General features: G+C 30.2%; 1 protein-coding gene across 3 annotated transcripts in view; it reads left to right on the forward strand.

Moving 5' to 3' along the window:
- Nmdar2 (NMDA receptor 2) overlaps nucleotides 1-17755 on the forward strand; it is a 186540-nt gene that overhangs the window by 156707 nt on the left and 12078 nt on the right. For all 3 annotated transcript variants that reach the window (XM_015978316.2, XM_008193054.3, XM_015978318.2), the window contains exons 8-9: nucleotides 171-390; nucleotides 13492-13956. In XM_015978316.2, coding sequence (XP_015833802.1) covers nucleotides 171-390; nucleotides 13492-13956 — 685 coding nt within the window. The remainder of the gene's footprint in view (nucleotides 1-170; nucleotides 391-13491; nucleotides 13957-17755) is intronic.

The raw sequence follows: 17755 nt of genomic DNA on the forward strand, positions 1-17755 counted from the left end.
ATAGAAAAAGGAATGCTCGTACACACTAAAAAATGTTATAATGTTTGATTGTTGACAATGATTTTTGTGTACAAGTTATTACAGAGATATGAAAACTGCAGTGTCGTAAAAAAGTCTAAACTTAGATCAAACTACAGAAGGTACTTTTACCGGGATCTTTTTTATTTTAGTCAACGCCATCAGCGTCACATCGTTTTTCGTTATTCCGCACTTACTGGCTGGTTTGGGCTGTCCTTTTCCAAGCGGCGGTTCATGTTGATTCTCCCAGAGGATTCACAGCACGTTTTATGACAAATGTTTGGGCGATGTTCGCCGTAGTCTTCCTTGCCATATACACTGCCAACCTCGCAGCCTTCATGATTACCAGAGAAGAGTTTTTTGAATTTTCAGGTAAGTGCAAATTTCATTAAATTTAGGAAAATTTCAACTCACGTTTGAAAGTTTTATCGAAATAAAATCGTTTCATTTTTTTCTAATCGGCGGGATTCTATCGTGATCGCGTTATAAATTAGCGTAATTGCTTGTCGTAAATTAACAAAACACGTGGTGTGCCAATCACGTTTAGCGAGTGATGGACCCTGGGGTACCTAATCTGTTAAATAATTCGTCAAAGCTTTGCTACTACAGTTTGACGGCTGAAAAGGATACATCAGTTAAACAGTTTTATTGTCAATGGAAACGTATAGGTACCTAATTTAAAATTCCATTTCAGTTTTTGAGTGGCGAACAAATTCGTGCATATCTGACTTGAGAACGCAATTTTGATCATTCATCATGAAAAAATAGAAAAGCTTTATGACAATCCTCGATAGATTTTCAGTTTTCCAGAACACAAAATGGGTCAGATATTTGGAATAGGTATATTAAATAAGTAAAATTATAAATATACTATTTACCGACACAGAAGAATATAAAAATATGTTTAATCGTTAAATACGTTCATTAAATGGAACCAAAAAAAAAGAGATTGATGTAAAGCTATTTTTTGTAGGTACATCCCTTTGTTGCAGTAGCTTTGAAACTACTGTTAACAACAGGATCACAGCAAAAACTGCAAAGTATTTAAGCTGGCGATTATTTTGTGCAATGCTTTTGGTTCGCTTTGGAATATACCTACTTTTAGCTTTTTGTATAATAAAATTGATTATTATTTAATCATAGTCTGCGTTGCATATTTTTTTAGAGAGAAAATGCATATACGCATAATACGTATATATTTTCCAGCGATAGAGAGGACTTTTCTACATAAAAAATATTACATTTTTTCTCAAAAATTAAATTCACTAAAATATACCTGAAATCCTCCTGTAATTCTTTTTGTCCTGTCAAATTTGAATTGGAACCGTGTTGTGTTAATGATTTGGGATTATTTTTGATTTACCTACACCGTTTTAAAAGTTTAAAATATTTATTGGTGTTGGTGTGGGTCTGTTTTTGGTTATTTAAAGACCTTTTCTCTTTAAGTACATGCACATATTCTTAGTTGATTATTACTGGTGGCTTAAAATAAACATTTTGACGTGTCGTTTAACAGTAATTTAAATGTAGTACTTTTAGTGCAGAATGATAGTAATCTGTTTTAGAATAATTAGTAATTAATCAGTGAAAAGACTATTGTAATATGTTGTTTGTCTTTGAATAGTAGTTAGGTATTACAAGTTTCAAAACTATGAAACACCAACGTCGCATTTTGCCGATTTTTTTTAATTAAATTGATAAAATTGGAAAATAGTTATATATGTTTAGATCTCTCATTGAAATTATAAATTACATTAGCTATTAGTTTTTTGAAGTGTATGAATAATTTATAACAGCTAATTGGGAGAAAATGCGACATTGGCGTTTTTATAATTTTGGAACTGGTAATACGTATTTTTCAAATTAAAATAAATTATTTTTACATGATAATACGCATAAATTACTACAACTTGAAAAAATAATAGTTTTTTTTAATCATTAATTCGTTTTTTTTAACTTTTATGTATTTAACAAAACAAATTGGGATGCAAGCAAAAAACTATATACAGGATGTTCGGTCTAAACCTCACATTAGAAGTATTGGGATTTCTCATAATGAAGATTTGTCATCTGAAAATTTGTATACTGTAAGCATAATCCCTTAGGTTATACTCAAAAAAAATACTTTCAAGATGGTGACACTTACGGTTTTATACCAGAAGTCGCTATCAACTTTCTTATTTTAAATGAAAATCTATATTTTTTAATACGTTTTTGGATTACTAGAGTTATTTTAAGGTAGTTTTCATAAACTTACCCTATACCTAAATTTAGCAGTTTACGAAATATTTAGGTTTTTTAAAAAAATTTTGAATTTGCACCTTCCAGTTCAAAAATCGATAACTGCCATTTTAAAAAAGTTGGAAAGAATATTTAGCTCTTTTGAAATAGAAGCCTGGATCTTTCCTTTAGTGATTTCAAATTTCTAAAAAAGAATAACAAACCCCAAATGTTTAAAGTTAATTATTCAGAACTTTATACACCCATAACTCAATTTTTTCAAATAAAGTGCTGCAAGTTTTATTTTATTAGATCGCTAAGAATTTAATTCTGTATCGATCTGTATTAGCATTCCTTATACTTATGTTTAACAGTTTTCAAGTTACAATAACTTTTTATTAGGATTGAGAAATTCAATAGCCATAAGCCTTTTCTCATAGGTTGCCAAGGAAACGAGAGAAAAAATGTAAGAAATTAAAGTTTTTTAAACAAACAATCAATGAATTGATTTTGTTTTCACAGGAGTGACAACACAATTTTGATCAGAGTTTATCGTTTGTTTCAACAGAAATGGCAAACTATGCAAAAATAGCTGTGGTTAGTAAGAAATTTTCTACAATGTCAAAAAAAACAACATAACTTGAAAATTATCACAAATAAGTACAGGGAACGCTAATACAGATAGATGCAGAAAAAAATGTTCCTCCATCTAGTAAAATAGAAATTGGGACATCCCATTTGAAAAAATTAAAAGTTATGGGTACTTGAAGTTGTTCAAACTTAAAATTTTTGGGTTTATTAAATTCTTTTCCAATTTTGAAGACACTGGAGAACAAATATAGGGTTTCTCTTTTAATTCTCAAAATATGATTTTGAAATCTCTAAAACTAAGAGAGCTAACGATTTTCTAAGTGACAGGTAAAAGTCTAAAAAATTTTAACAAATCTTAAATATCTTGAAAGCGGTTAAACTTAAGGATAGATAAAGCTGATGAAAATGGCCTTGAAATAACTCAACTAATCCAAAAACACAGTGAAACACAGCTTTCCATTTAAAATAAGAAAGTTGATGGCGACTTTCGGTATAACAGAAAGTGGCGCCATCTTGAAAATATTTTCATTGGGAAGAACTCAAAGGATTATGGCTGTGTACAAACTTTCAAATAAATATCTTTATTGGAACTTTCAGTACTTCCAATGTGGGGTTTAGACGGAACAGGCAATATAAAACATACCTCTTTTTCTTTTATGCATAGTTAAACTAACAGTTTTGTAAATAAGTATGTTTGTTAGTAAATGACAATTAATTTTCAAATTACAAATAACTTTTCCACTAAAAAAAATAAATTAAAGTATTCGTGAATCATTGGTCTTTAAAACACTTGTTCTATTTCGAGCACTTCGACTACGCCGTCGTGCTCGAAAAATTGCGCCTGTTTTAAAGACCTCAATAGAAACTTACACTTATACTTATACAACGCATAACTATATAACATTTCTTTGGGAATTGGAGTTTTTCGCCAAATAACAGTGACTTGAATATGAAATAATTTGTTATATGACCAAGAAAGTTTTTTGATTATAAAATTATAGAGTTTACGAGTGATAAACAAGAAAAGATTTTTCAAAAAACCCTCATTCGTAATCAAGACGAATATCCACTCAAAGTGCAAGAAATTAGAATGCTCTGTTGACTTGCCTTTGCGACATTATTTGCCAGCATACCAAGTACTTGTGTAACATCAAAGCGCATAGCAGAGATAGTAAAATTAATTTTCTTGTGTCGAATAACGCACTACCTCGAAACAATGACAAGTAGTGTTCACAGACATAGTGTTTATCTTCGAAACTAAGTAATTTTTCTCTGAAATATTTCTTAACATCAAGAATAATTTTCCTACAAATTTAACGACACTGACTCCTTTTATTCAAAAATAACGAAGTGCAAATAACCTTTCTTCCACGCAATTTCCTAATCTCGATGTCATTTTACTCTCAATAGTCTTAAATTAAAATCCTTAGAAGAATTTATTTCCGTACAAAAGGAGCTGTGAGAGTTTTACTGCCTTCAATGCACTCTGTGCGGCTCATGTTACTAGAAATCTCCTAAATGGGTGAATTTTTGTCTCAAATAAAAAATTATTAGGACAGGATTCTCTCTTAGCTTCGGATGAATTTTTACCCGAAAATAGGACGAAGCTAGTTTGGGGTAAAGTAATAAATGGATGGGCGGATTATGTGCCTTAAATCTTGTAACCCTGCATGAAAAAGGATTCATTTAAAATGTGTTTTTTTCTCTGATATCTGTTATGCAAAAAATATTGTTAGGGCTTGTATTATTAAGCGTCTTGGAAGCCATTTATATACAGCAACGTAGCTGAACTCGTTACAGAGTTTATTTGCAGGATTTTTCGACGAAATTGAGAAAAGAATTGGACGAGGCAAAAACAGTTTTAATTAAAATAACTATTCAGTATAAGTTTTTCATTATCAGAAATTTCTAATTAAAATCAAAAATAGTACAATTTAAACGACTTTTATTAACTTTAACTTCAAACTCTCCTGTCCTTATTAATTATGCAGGGTTGGATTTTATGTAAATGAACGACGATCTTTTCGAGGATATGAAACACAAAAGCGAATCATGTTTTATTATTTCTTTGATAAGCACGTACTTTGGAAATGAGTCGATGGAAAGTTCAGTTAGCAAGTTTTAATGGGGACATTTTTTCAAACAAAATATGAAAAACTAGGTATTTATGGAGGTTTGTTTACACGTGGATACGTCAAAACAGTGTGCCAAAAATTCCCGTAATTGAAATCATATTTCAATTTAGATTGCGAGTTTTAGTGGTTTCAGTGTGTGTGAGGTTTCAGTAACTTAACACAAATGGTAGCGACATGTGTCGGTCACATATAAAGGAATGAGAATTTTAAATCACGCTGAAATGAAAACCGTAAAAATATCACTATGAGGTTTGTTATATTCACATTAAATATGCAAAAATAAATCAAGTTTTACCACCGCCAATACTTCAAACATTTACAAACTGACAAACATAAATGTATTTTGCGGAATTAATTGAACTACAATTAATTTTTTCTTATTTATTTTGGAAAACCTAAACGTCTGATTTGTATTTCTACTTTCCAAATTAATTTGTTACCATTAAAACGGAAATCAAGTTACAAGTTGTTGTTGCTGAAACTAAACAATATAAATCGTCTTAAAAATTAAAAAAAATGATGCACTAAAAAGTAAAAAATAATATTTTTCTATCAGAGGAGAATATTTTTGTTTACAAATTAGGACTTTAAAATTTATAAAAGCCTTGGGAACAGTACTCAATATAAGAAATTATGACTTATGACCGTTCCCAAAGCTCTTATAAATTTTAAAATCCTAATTAGTAAGCAAAAATATTTTCCTCTGATAGAAGAACATAATTTTTTACTTTTTAATGCATCTTTTAAATAAAAGCTTTTCTCTAAAAAAACATTTTTTAGTTTTTTTATTTATTGCTTTTTAACCTTTACTTATTTTAAACTTTTTTTCTCTGAGATTTAGTTTCGCCGTATTATTGTAACACCATTATTTTGCTAAATTGTACAAACTTGTTAAGCGGTATGTGATAGAAAACAGCTGTTAGCATTGAAAGTACATCCTAACCTCTGTTCTGTGTCTATACTCTATCGTCCAAGATAAATAAATCTAAAAAAATAGCGACATTTGTTTGTAACGAAACGTAATGAAAATGATTAGGTATTAATATATTTTTCCAATGACCAACATACCGTTAATATTGGTATAAGTTACGGTATGTACACATCAAAAACCCATTTATAAACATAACCTAAAACTTTAAAACCCCATTGAACCCCTTTAAGGGGTTTTTAACCACATAGGGTGATTGCATTATGACGTAGATTAAGTCAGTATGCAAAATTTCAATTCATTGAGATAACGGGAATCCTTTCAAATTTGGCTCCAAAAATATGAAACAGACAGACAGACAACAACGCAAGTTAAATAACAGCTTTTAAATATTAAAGGCTTTTTCATTTGGATTTGTGAATACAAACCTTTATGGTAATTTGTTAAACTGATTTATAATTTTTGACCCGCCGCAGTTGTCAAGTTAAAGTTAAAAGTCGATTATAACCAGTCTTTAACTTTTTTAATATAATAATTTAATTTTTCTAAATCCGATTACAGGCAAACAAGCAACCCCGACTTTCCCGTATTTTTGCTTCCAATTAAGCGCATAATATGATTATAATTTCAACTACACAGTAACTCATTTAGTAAACAAGCAACATATTATCAGACTAAGTTCAGCAGAAGCAATCTCTATTATGATTAATTACCGAAACCATACAATGAAGCGAAGTAAATAACTTGCAGACATTTTCTTTTTATTGATTCAAATATTCTTACATTCCTTTACGTCACATCGTAAAATGACAAGCATAAATTTATATTTCCTGCAAATCTTAGCATAAGCCATAAAACATATCGTCTCCAACATTTACATGAACGGTGGATTTCCAGCGAAATCTGTTAGATCAGCCGGAGGCTGCACTGAAAAGAGTAATGTGGAATGCATTACAATTGCAAAATCAAAGCAAAGTTCCTTCTTGTCTCCTCTGATGTTATCCTTCGAGAATTACCTTTGAACGGAGTGCAACTTGAAGAAGCTGTAAACTTTGTGTTGTTAAAATACGCTTGCTTGAATAACAATAAAGTGAGGTAAAACAAACACGCGTATTAACATGTCAAGTCAAGAAAAGTTCTAAACTAGAAATTTCTGATTAAAAAAATGTATTAGTCTACGTTACTGCGATTATATTCAAACAGTTGATTGGCTGCTTATTAACACAATGGTGTTTAGTGTGTTAACAGCTTTTATAACTGGTTCTTGTTCCTATTAATTTAATATAATAGTAGCATTAGGTATTATTATACTACGTAGAGAATCAGTGACACTTCATTTCATTGTTCGTCAAACGAATCAGTTTTCTGCAAAATTTCACAAAACAAATGGATGATGTGGTGGTTTTTCTATTTGGTGTGCGAGCGCTCCAACGAAATGAATACAATGTGGTTGTGAATGTTTCGAATTTGTACCCATTGTTTGTGAATAAAACCAACACGGACCAATTCAAAACTCACTCTTTTAAATCAGAATTGGTCATAATGGTCTAAAAACAAGGTGTTTTATCTTCAGGTGTCGAATGAGACTGCTTATCACTTCTACAACAATCTAAAATAAATTGGTACATAAAAATGGTGAATAAAATTACAACGCTCGAAAAGGGGAGTTCTGCTGTATTTGAAACAGTTGGCAGGACTATAAATCCCTAACTACAACCCTACATTATATTAAATCTTTATTCATGAATTTGGTTTTGGTGCTTATCGTTATAAAATAATTGTAATTTACGAAAAAGTAAATAAATATAAATATTCTTATGTCGTATCTACAGCCTCTAACTTTACCACAAAAAAGTAAAAAATTTGAACATTCATTATAATGTGGTTTTAAGAAAATAACCAACTTCTCACTTAAAAATGGCAAAACATGATTGTATTAACATTGATCAAATTAGGTTTTGTAAAATAATTTTGTAAAAATAAGTTTTATTGCTGTTCAACTGTTGGGAATACATAAGTTTTATGAATTTATGATAAATTCTGAATACGTTTTTATCCAATTATTTCCTAATAATAACATAATATCTAAAATAAAACTAAAATACTCATACGCTCGCATCTCTCAGCAAAAAAGTAATAGGTAAAGTTCGTCATGGATTTTCTATTAATAGAACAGAAATAATGAATGCTTTTGTTGCAAAAATCCGGTAGTTAGTCGAAAAATAAAGCTGTCTATTTTAGACGAATTCAGTTTTATCAGTGAGTGTTTTTATTCCATAGACTATCAAGTCGATGGCTTAGAGTGCAAACCTTCTAACTTCAATTTTGGTCGAATTTTAGATTTTAGTGGCAATCATTTAAATGAACATTCAAAAATATTCTAAAACCATTTAAAAAAAATTATAAATGATATGATAGCTCAAATTGTATAGCACGCAAACCGCCTAACTCCGTATGATGAAAATTCTAATACATTCGGTTCACTTTCATAAAAACCATTGTGGTGGAAATTGGGTACTCTTGGCATTAACTTTTAAATGAGTTGTCATGACAACAGGTTAGTCAATTCCACCACAATGGTTTTTATGAAAGTGAACCGAAAATATGTAAATACGCTAACTCCAATTTCTCAAATTATTAAGCACAGAGTTGGCTATGGGCTATGTTTCATAGTAATGTCATAATTTCTGACATTATTAAAAGATGATAATTGTTAATAGGTGTTAATAGGAATAAATAGGGATAGTTTTGAGTGAGTTAAGTACGCGTAATTAAAAACAAAATAATGGATAACGACAAACGTAACAAAAGCGTATTGGCGACAGATTTTTCGTAGTTAGAAAATTTGTATTATTGTAGAAGCAAGATAACAAAAAATGACAATTTTATGGGACTGAAAATAGTAATACCTAGAGATTGTCACAACTTTTATGGTAAAATTCAATATGAAAATTAAGTTTTTTTTAACAATGTTTTTACTTGTTACCTAAAATGTTAAATTAAATAGCAAAAATTAATTTAGTGATGTAATAAAAGCATCTAACTCCATCAAATTAATTTATAAATGTGCAAAACATCTAACTCTAAATTTATGAAAAATAATGAGAAAACTAAATATTTATGTTTTATTAATAATACAGTATTATTTCTCATTTTACCATTATCAAATCAGTACATAACATTTTCAAAATAATTACTCTTTATGAACATATTTTGTTTTTTTCGTCTCTTGTAAAATTAACCATTATGGAGTTAGGCGGTTTGCAGTCTAAACCATCGGGTGTCCTAGAACTACCTAGTCACGAAAATGCTAAAAAAAAAGACTAAAAAAGTTTTTAGCACTATTATAGCACTATAAGTATAGCCTGCATCTGCAAAAGGTAAAGAAAAAAATAAAAAAACAATTAAGTAAAAACGTAGTAAGTATGAAATTTGGTCTCAAAAAAATTTGACAAAATTTATTATTATTTGTATTATTAGTATTATTTATGAACAATATTCCAAAATTTTACAATTTTTTACAAAATTGTTATGTAATATATAGATAAAAGTAAATATAAAATATCTGAATCTAAAAAATATAAAGAAAAGTTTTTGAAAATAATCTGACTTTTTTTGAGTTTAACTGAACGGTTTATATCACCATATATATAATTTGTCCTACACTTTAAAATCACCTGTATACACCTTTTTTCCAGGGTCTTGTCCAGCGCAGGGACAGACAGGGCGAAGCCCTACCTCATTTCCTATTTTATACAGACTACTAAAATTGTTGCCTGTGCGATGTACATATTTCTGTTTCTATTACAATTTACAATTTGTTGAAAGATATTCTTTTCGGCATGGTATACGAAGTGTTAAATTTAGCAACAACGACCTATACTCGATCGTTTTTTTCCGAAAAAAACATCAATATTTTTTATTTTGGAAAAATCTCACAAATTTTACAGAGTAGACTCCACAAACTCGTAAATCAACAAAATAGCCGTAAAAATGTCATGCAAAGATGCAATAAAATGTGAAGTATTGCATTGGAAAAATCGAGAAGACTGTCATTTGTAATTTGTCCTTTTAAAAAAATCGTAGTAGGCGACGAAATATAGACCCCGAGTTCGCTTTTATTGGAAAAGATGCATTAAAGCTTAGTGAATCGACAGAAGTTGGTTAAATTATCTTCAATACTTGTGAAGTTTTAAATTTTTCTGGACATCGACAATTTCAAAAATTTAACAAATCAATCGATGTTTCGAAGTCTTTGTCCCATCCTTGTGGATCAATTCTTTTCGTAACTCTTCAAAAAAGCTTCTTGTAACTTTGTAGCTGTGATTTCTTCAAAATTTCCAATATACAGAGTGATTCAAAAGTGTAGGACAAAGTAAATTGTCAAATTTTTTTTCAAGCAACTTTTTTTTATTATTTCTTAAATTTGTTTTTTTTAGCAACGGTATCGATTGTTGCTCTTTAGTTTCTTGAAATGTCGAATTTAATTTATTGTCGAATTTACAAGTTTTTCGATAGTTTTGCGCATCATTAGATAATAATTCTTGTTTTTTTTTTCAACAGGTATTTGTTTAATCTTACAAGAACTGTCGTTTCCGCTAACTAAAGTCAAAAAAGTATGATCTGAAGCATAAAAAAAATAACTTAAAAATTTAAATTTGAAGAGTTATATCTCGTGAAAAAAGGCTCAAACAATTTTTTGTCATAGAAACTTTTAATTCAGTTTGATGTCCTTTATCAGCATCTGAGAAATTGTACGGTACTTTTGAATTAACTTGTATTTCTTTCCAGCGTATTTTTTTTAATTGGGCTGAAGCCCAGTTGTTAAAAATTGGCACATGAAATCCATTGGATTGTGTTAAAATAACTTCAAACATTGTTCAGATCTCATTTTTCTAATGAGCTTTTGTGCTAAGATAAGGTATCGTGCGACATTTTGCCAATTTTTTCTCATATCTAAAACTTGATGAAAGATATGATGTGTTTGCCTTTTTAAAATCCTTAAGGCTCGAACTACTTCATACAACTTTCTTTTTCTAATATTGTTCTGTGTACTTTCTTGGCCATTTCTGGACGTGGTGCACCCTTAGAGCCATTATGCCCAATTGAGATTTTGAAATGCAGTTTTAGCCAAGCTAAGCGATGAAGGAGGTGTACTTAATGTAGAATCAAACCTATTTTTTTAAACACTTTATTAATTTAAGCCACAATTATATGCATGACTAATTTATCACGTGACCATGTTGAACCAATTTGATTGGTCTATTTGCGTTGTCAACTTTTAACAACGAATTAAAATTTAATGAAGCTTTCTATAAACCTCAAGTTTTTATTTAATTAAAAAATATTTCATAAGGTTAAAGGGGAACATGTTTTAGTGTGTTTCTAAGGCGCAAGATGGCGCGGAATTTATCTTTCTATTGTCTTTTTAACTAGTCACTATCTTCGGAAACTAAAAAAGTTTTGAACATAGAATTTTCATTAAGGTTGAGGCAACGTAACACTTTTAATTTTTTGAATTATTTTTGAAAAAAAAATTATAATAAATTTTTTTTTTAAAACGAAGGTAGGGCGACAAATCTCCATTTTTCGTTGATCACAAATATATTTTTGTTTTTAAAATTCGATAACAGGAAAGGTATCAAAACGCGAATTTCGTAAATTTTTTTGTTCTGTCATGGTCAGGCAGTGAGGAAAGCATTCCTTGGTGTACGTATTAGCCACTAGCAAGATATTTTCAGTTACATAGTAAAACTTAACTTTAAGTAACTAAGAAAAAAATTGTGGGTTTGCTATTTAGGCAGTGAAGCATTTGCCTGTATTTTACGTTTTGGGAAAAGCGGTCTACTCATATTAACAAGCTTTAGAAAAAATCCTACATAAAATTTTGTATGTTTGATGAAAATTAGGGATTCCAAAGGCTGATTTATCTAGGAGTCATTTAGTTTAATGATTGGTTTTGTCTCTCTTTTATATTTTTTTACAGAACTAGTGCTAGTATTAAAAAGCTACTTTTTTCTGTATTTCAAAAACTTATAATAGTCTCACGTAGAAATGCGTTTGCACAAAATATTTTATTATTTTCTTTATGCATGTGAATTTTTTCGGATTTTTTTTATAATTCCATACAATAAAATTATTATCTTATCATTGTATTAAAAATACATATTAATAGTAGTTAATAAAATTAAAAATATGAAATCATTAATTAACCAAACTGTCATTCTAAAACAAACGATGCTTAAATGATGTTTTGTTCAAAAGTTTTTAAAGAAATTTACATACGAATACCTATTTTGAGAAGAAAATTGAACATTTAAAAGCAAACGCTAAATTCTAGTGATTATTACGAGTAGTTTTTATTTGTTTTGCCGATTTGCCTGATCCCTTTCAGCTTTTTCTTAGAATGGGAAGCAAGTATACTTAGGCTTTGCTTACAGTTTCAACATATTCCGAGAAAATGTTACGTATTTCAAAAAAATTAATTCCAGAAAAATTGGTTGGTTATTTGACAATATTTGCTTCTTGCTGAGCTTTCTCATTCTATCATCAGAAATCTTTATGACATCATGACAAATCAATTTTTGACCGAAAATAAATTAAAATTTAACCTATTGTTTTCCAAAGTGAAGAACAGATTTTATCGTATTCCAAACTTTTGATCATTTACCCGTTTTTAAACAAGGGACAACACATAAAAATTACTAAAAAATAAACACTACTACAAAAAACACACTGATGTTTAATGCATTACTAAATTCAGTTCAATGAATTAATAGTATAATTCTGTGTATGAATGATACAAGGATACAGAAACATCGTGTTACACATCTTCTTGTCTTTAGTTGATCGACGTTTATTTTGCCCTTCCTTCCTCTTACTTCGCACTTTACTGTTGGAGATTCTCGGCGGCAAATTTTGTCAAAGTAAAATCATTATTCGGGTTTCGTTCAAAACTACTAAAAATTTTATTTGTTTCTTGGACGCATTCTGTTCGTATCATCACAGTGCATCTTTCCCGTACATGTTTTTTAAAAATATTATGAATATATTTTTTTTAATTTTAATAAAAAAATATCAAATTTTTTTTTCAAAAAAGTGTTACGTTGTCTCAAATTCTAATTATTTAAAAGACTTAATTCCATTTTTCGATTTAAAATTGGATTACAAATGTCGCTAAAAATAGAAAAATTAATTTCATTACTACTTGTCTTTGTCGCACACTTGATTTAACTCTGTCGTCCCCTTTAGCTTTAACTTCAGGTTTCAACTTGTTTTAAAAAGTCGAGAATTTAGGACACCTGATATGGCAGCAACTTGATAAAATTTTAACGTTACACAATGAATGGGTGGTACTACAAGGAAACATACATAATGAAAAAATACAACTGCCTTCTCGAACAGATCACAAATTAATTATCCCATCCTCGTACATTTAATCAATCAATTCTTAAAGTATGATAATAGAAAAAAAAACTATTTTGCCTAAAGAAACATTAAGCTTTTGACGCTTTGTAATTTAAAAATGTATGGGCAATGTAGGTATATTTTGAACGTTGAATCGTTTTGGAACAAGAACAGTGTATAATAAATTTTCAGGTCTCGACGACCACCGCTTATCGCGGCCATACTCGCAAAAGCCACTCATCAAATTCGGAACAATTCCCTGGTCTCACACCGATTCAACAATAGCGAAATATTTCAAAGAAATGCACGCTTACATGAGACAATTCAACAAATCCACAGTCCATGAAGGAGTCGACGCCGTTTTAAGCGCCGAAATGGACGCTTTCATATACGACGGCACTGTCTTAGATTACCTCACTTCGCAAGACGAAGACTGCAGACTTCTCACCGTCGGTTCCTGGTACGCAATGACCGGCTACGGCCTGGCCTTCCCCCGAAATTCCAAATACCTGAAAATGTTCAACAAACGACTGCTGGATTTTCGAGAAAACGGCGACCTTGAACGTCTGCGCCGCTACTGGATGACCGGGGTCTGTAAGCCCGGAAAACAGGAGCACAAGAGCTCGGACCCCTTAGCTTTAGAACAGTTCTTATCAGGTAAGTAAATATAGTGTTAGTCCGGGAACAAGGTTGTACCCAAATCCAACATGGCCGTCTGGACTCGATTACACACGTTTACTGAAAACTGATTCTTATGTAAAATTTTCTGCTGAAGGTAGGTGGTTTTTAGATTTAACATTGTCTTCGATATAAAAAAAACGTTGATGTGAAAATTTGTTACAAATTAAAATTAAGCAAATTTTGCGTTTACATCGTTGTATCTTCCTTCTAGATAAAGCTGGAAACTTAATTCTTTACAGAAGATTTCCCAGTTAATGTAGTTCTTAACGTATACAGGCTGTCCGTTTTTCGAGCTCCACTATGGGGATCTCAATTGTTATAAGAGATTCGAAGTCGGTAAAATTAGGGCAAAGTTGCACATTTTTATTTTGATCAATTATCTGCAAGAAAATTCGATGTGTCATTTTTAGTTTTTTAATATTGGAAAAAACGGCAATTTGTAATTTTTGTTATTATTTTTTAAGCAAAAACTAAAAGAACTAGGCGTTTGTAGAAAGGACGCTCTTCAGGCACTTTTTTAACAAGGAATCTAAATCCTTCATCGTGTTTTCCAAGACGTTCTTGATGTCAGAGTACTCAGAGTTACAACACTCAACATTGTTTTTTCTTATGGAAGCCATTCTTCCTTTTTGTATTTTTGAAAAGTGTTTTTATTCCTGATTACAACAATGTAGTATATGATATAATCGAATGTTATATTCTGATCAAAATGGAGAAAAAAGTTTTTTTGCGAAGAGTGCTTTGAAAAAAGTGAGAACAATTTTGTTTTTAAACAAACTAGATTTTAGAGGTTTAATTGAATTTGGATCTGGAAGGTTCACATTTCCGCCAAGCTTACTTATTAAAAAAATTAACGACATGATAAACTACAATTTTATTCTTCGCAAAACAAAACAAGGCAAAGTTATAAAAATTCTGCTTGCATATTTAATAGAACTGTCAAAATTTTGTTTAAAAATGGCCTGAAGCATGTCCAATTTAAAAATGTCTAGATCTTTTGGTTTTCGTTAAAAAAAATAAAAACGAAAGTTACAATCCTATTATTTTTCTCAATAATTCAGAAACTAAAAATGACAAATCAAATTTTCTTTCAGACAATTGTTCAACATAAAAATGCACAAGTTTGCCCTAATTTATCCGTCTTTGTATCTCTTATTATAATGACTGAGATTCTCATGGTAGAGATCGAAAAATGGACACCCTGTATAAACAAACTTTGGTTTTTAGAAAGAAAACTAATAAAATTACAGTTTTGCTGGTAAAGTGTCATATTTGTGTAGTGAAATTTTTGTGATACGATATATTTTTTACCTTTAAATAAAAATATTTCGAGATTCAAAAAAACGTAAATTATTAAAAAACCAATTAATGTCACATCAAAAATATTTATTTACTAACTAACAAATCACTTGAAATTAGGTACTATATTAAAAAAAAAATTCTGTCTTGAAGCACGAATTTAAGTTTAAAATCAAGTAGCGAGTTACTTCAACGAGTATGTGCTTTAGGGTTTTATGAAACAAGTTTTTTTAGGCTATTTTTTGTAATTTGCCCTCGTTTTACCGCTTTTAACAATTTTTTTAATCGACTTTGGAAATTTTATATCGATTGGTAATGTTGTAATTGGTAACGATAATAATGTAAGGTAATCTTGCATGGGCGCCCTATGAAATTAGTGAAATTGGCAAAAATACGGTTGCGAATTTGCTTCCTGTTTCTGGTGGATTTTCTTGGCTCACAATTTATTGCTGGGAATTAGTTTAACATATAATTCTTTTCTTATACAGAAACTCTCAATTTGTGCTTTATTTTACTCCAAAAATTCAAATGCGCTGTAGCAAAATTCTACTAGGAACTGAAATGGATATACAGAGTGATCCAAAAGTTTTGGACAGACCCTCGAATGGTGATACAAAACGTTCAGTAAAGCACAAAAATGAGGTCAATTTTTTTTCCGAGCAATTTAATTTTTATATATATTTTTAGTTTGTTTTACTTAGCAACGGTGCTGATTGTTGCTCTTTTGTTTCCTATGATGTCGAATTTAATTTATTGTTGGATTTGCATTTTTTTAATGTTGCAAAAGTTGTCGCTTTAGGTAAATAAGGTCAAAAAATATCATCTAAAACATTAAAACTTAACTTAAACATTTTACTTTGACGAGCTGTATCTCATGAAAAAGGCTCCAACAATTTTTTGTTATAGGAACTTTTAATTCAGTTTGGTGTCCTTTATCACATCCCGAGATATTGTCCGACACTTTTCAATCAATCTTTATTTCGTGAAATTAATATTCGTTCTTTGCACCACCACTGATCGGTCTGTACATTGTAAGAGGTAATAGTTATTTTTGGCCTCCAGTACTGTAAAACGTAAATGACAGTTGCCCATTCATGAAAGGTAACTTGACCTTTAAACACGATGCTGTAAACTGGTAGCAAACAATTAGGTAAAGTAACCACAAAACACTGGACGATTAGACATGTTTAAGATACAAACCGTGCTTACCATAATTAAGTTCGTATAACGAAATACTTGTTACCTATAATTATTTAATTCAATCGACCATGGTGTATATTTAATTAGTGAAAATATAAATCCCCCCGGAACAGCGCCACCTATACATACGTTTGGGAACCACAAATTTTACATTTTTTTTCACATTTTTTATTTTGCACCAATCTTTAAACGTACTATATTGCGCCTCGTACCTTGTCTTCGATTTTTCAGGCAATAATTGTTTTGTAGCACCCTCTGCAAGTTGCCTTATTTCCGGAGGTGTAGCGGTGAAACTATCACTTTCACCACTGTCGCTCATCTTGGTTGATAATGGTTGATAGATATAAACGTGATTTGTGATATAATTAAATTTGAAATCGTCGCTTGATTTTCACAAATTTAACAACTGTCAAACTGTTTCAGTTGTTTAACATGGCGGCCAAAGCCTACTATGTTTAAGTGACTTTGAGTTTTTATTTATTTTATAAAGAATAATATTAAAAGCTTGTCGGCCAAAAAGTTTTATACAAATCTCATGCGTTAAGTCATTTTACAGCGCTTCAACTAATAAGGCACTCGCCTTTCAGGCTCGTGCTTCAAACAAAGTTGTCGCGCTGTAAAATGTGACTTACCGCATTCGAGTGTAAATAGCTATTACATTATACGTGTAAAATATCTCTAAAGTACCTAACGCACAAATAACGTACAAAACTTTTTATTCAAAGACCATTTTTCGATCAATTAAAATTTCGATTTAGCAACACATAACGGATCTTTGCGTTTACTATTTTAATTGTGTTTATTATTGAATACCAAATAAATAAATGAAAGTGTAATATTCTCTTAGAATTATTAAACTTTTTTCATCATAAAGTATCAATTTTTTTCGTTGTCTTTGAAAGCCTAAAATTTTCCTGTTATTTTATCGCACTGCGTCTGGGTAAATGCACAAGTGCCTGTAAAAATCCAAGTATCGTAGCTGTCAAAAATGAGTAATATTAGTCAATTACAATTAAAATCAATTGCAGTTGTCGTAAATTTTATATTACATATTATTGTAGCAAATTAGCCAAAAGTCTTGGCCAGTTTTATAAACTAGCCGCTGTTTTAGTTGAAATTTCGTTTTCTTTTAAAACAGCCATAGTTTGGCTCTCGTACGAGCTAAACAGCTAGTTTATAAAATAGTCAAATATTCACAATAACTGTAACATACAGATTGTTGCGTCTAAACCCCACATAGAAATATTAAAACTATGTTTTTCACTGCGTTTTTGGA

The sequence above is a fragment of the Tribolium castaneum genome, chromosome 1 (assembly GCF_031307605.1).
Source record: "Tribolium castaneum strain GA2 chromosome 1, icTriCast1.1, whole genome shotgun sequence".
Lineage (NCBI taxonomy): Eukaryota > Metazoa > Arthropoda > Insecta > Coleoptera > Tenebrionidae > Tribolium > Tribolium castaneum.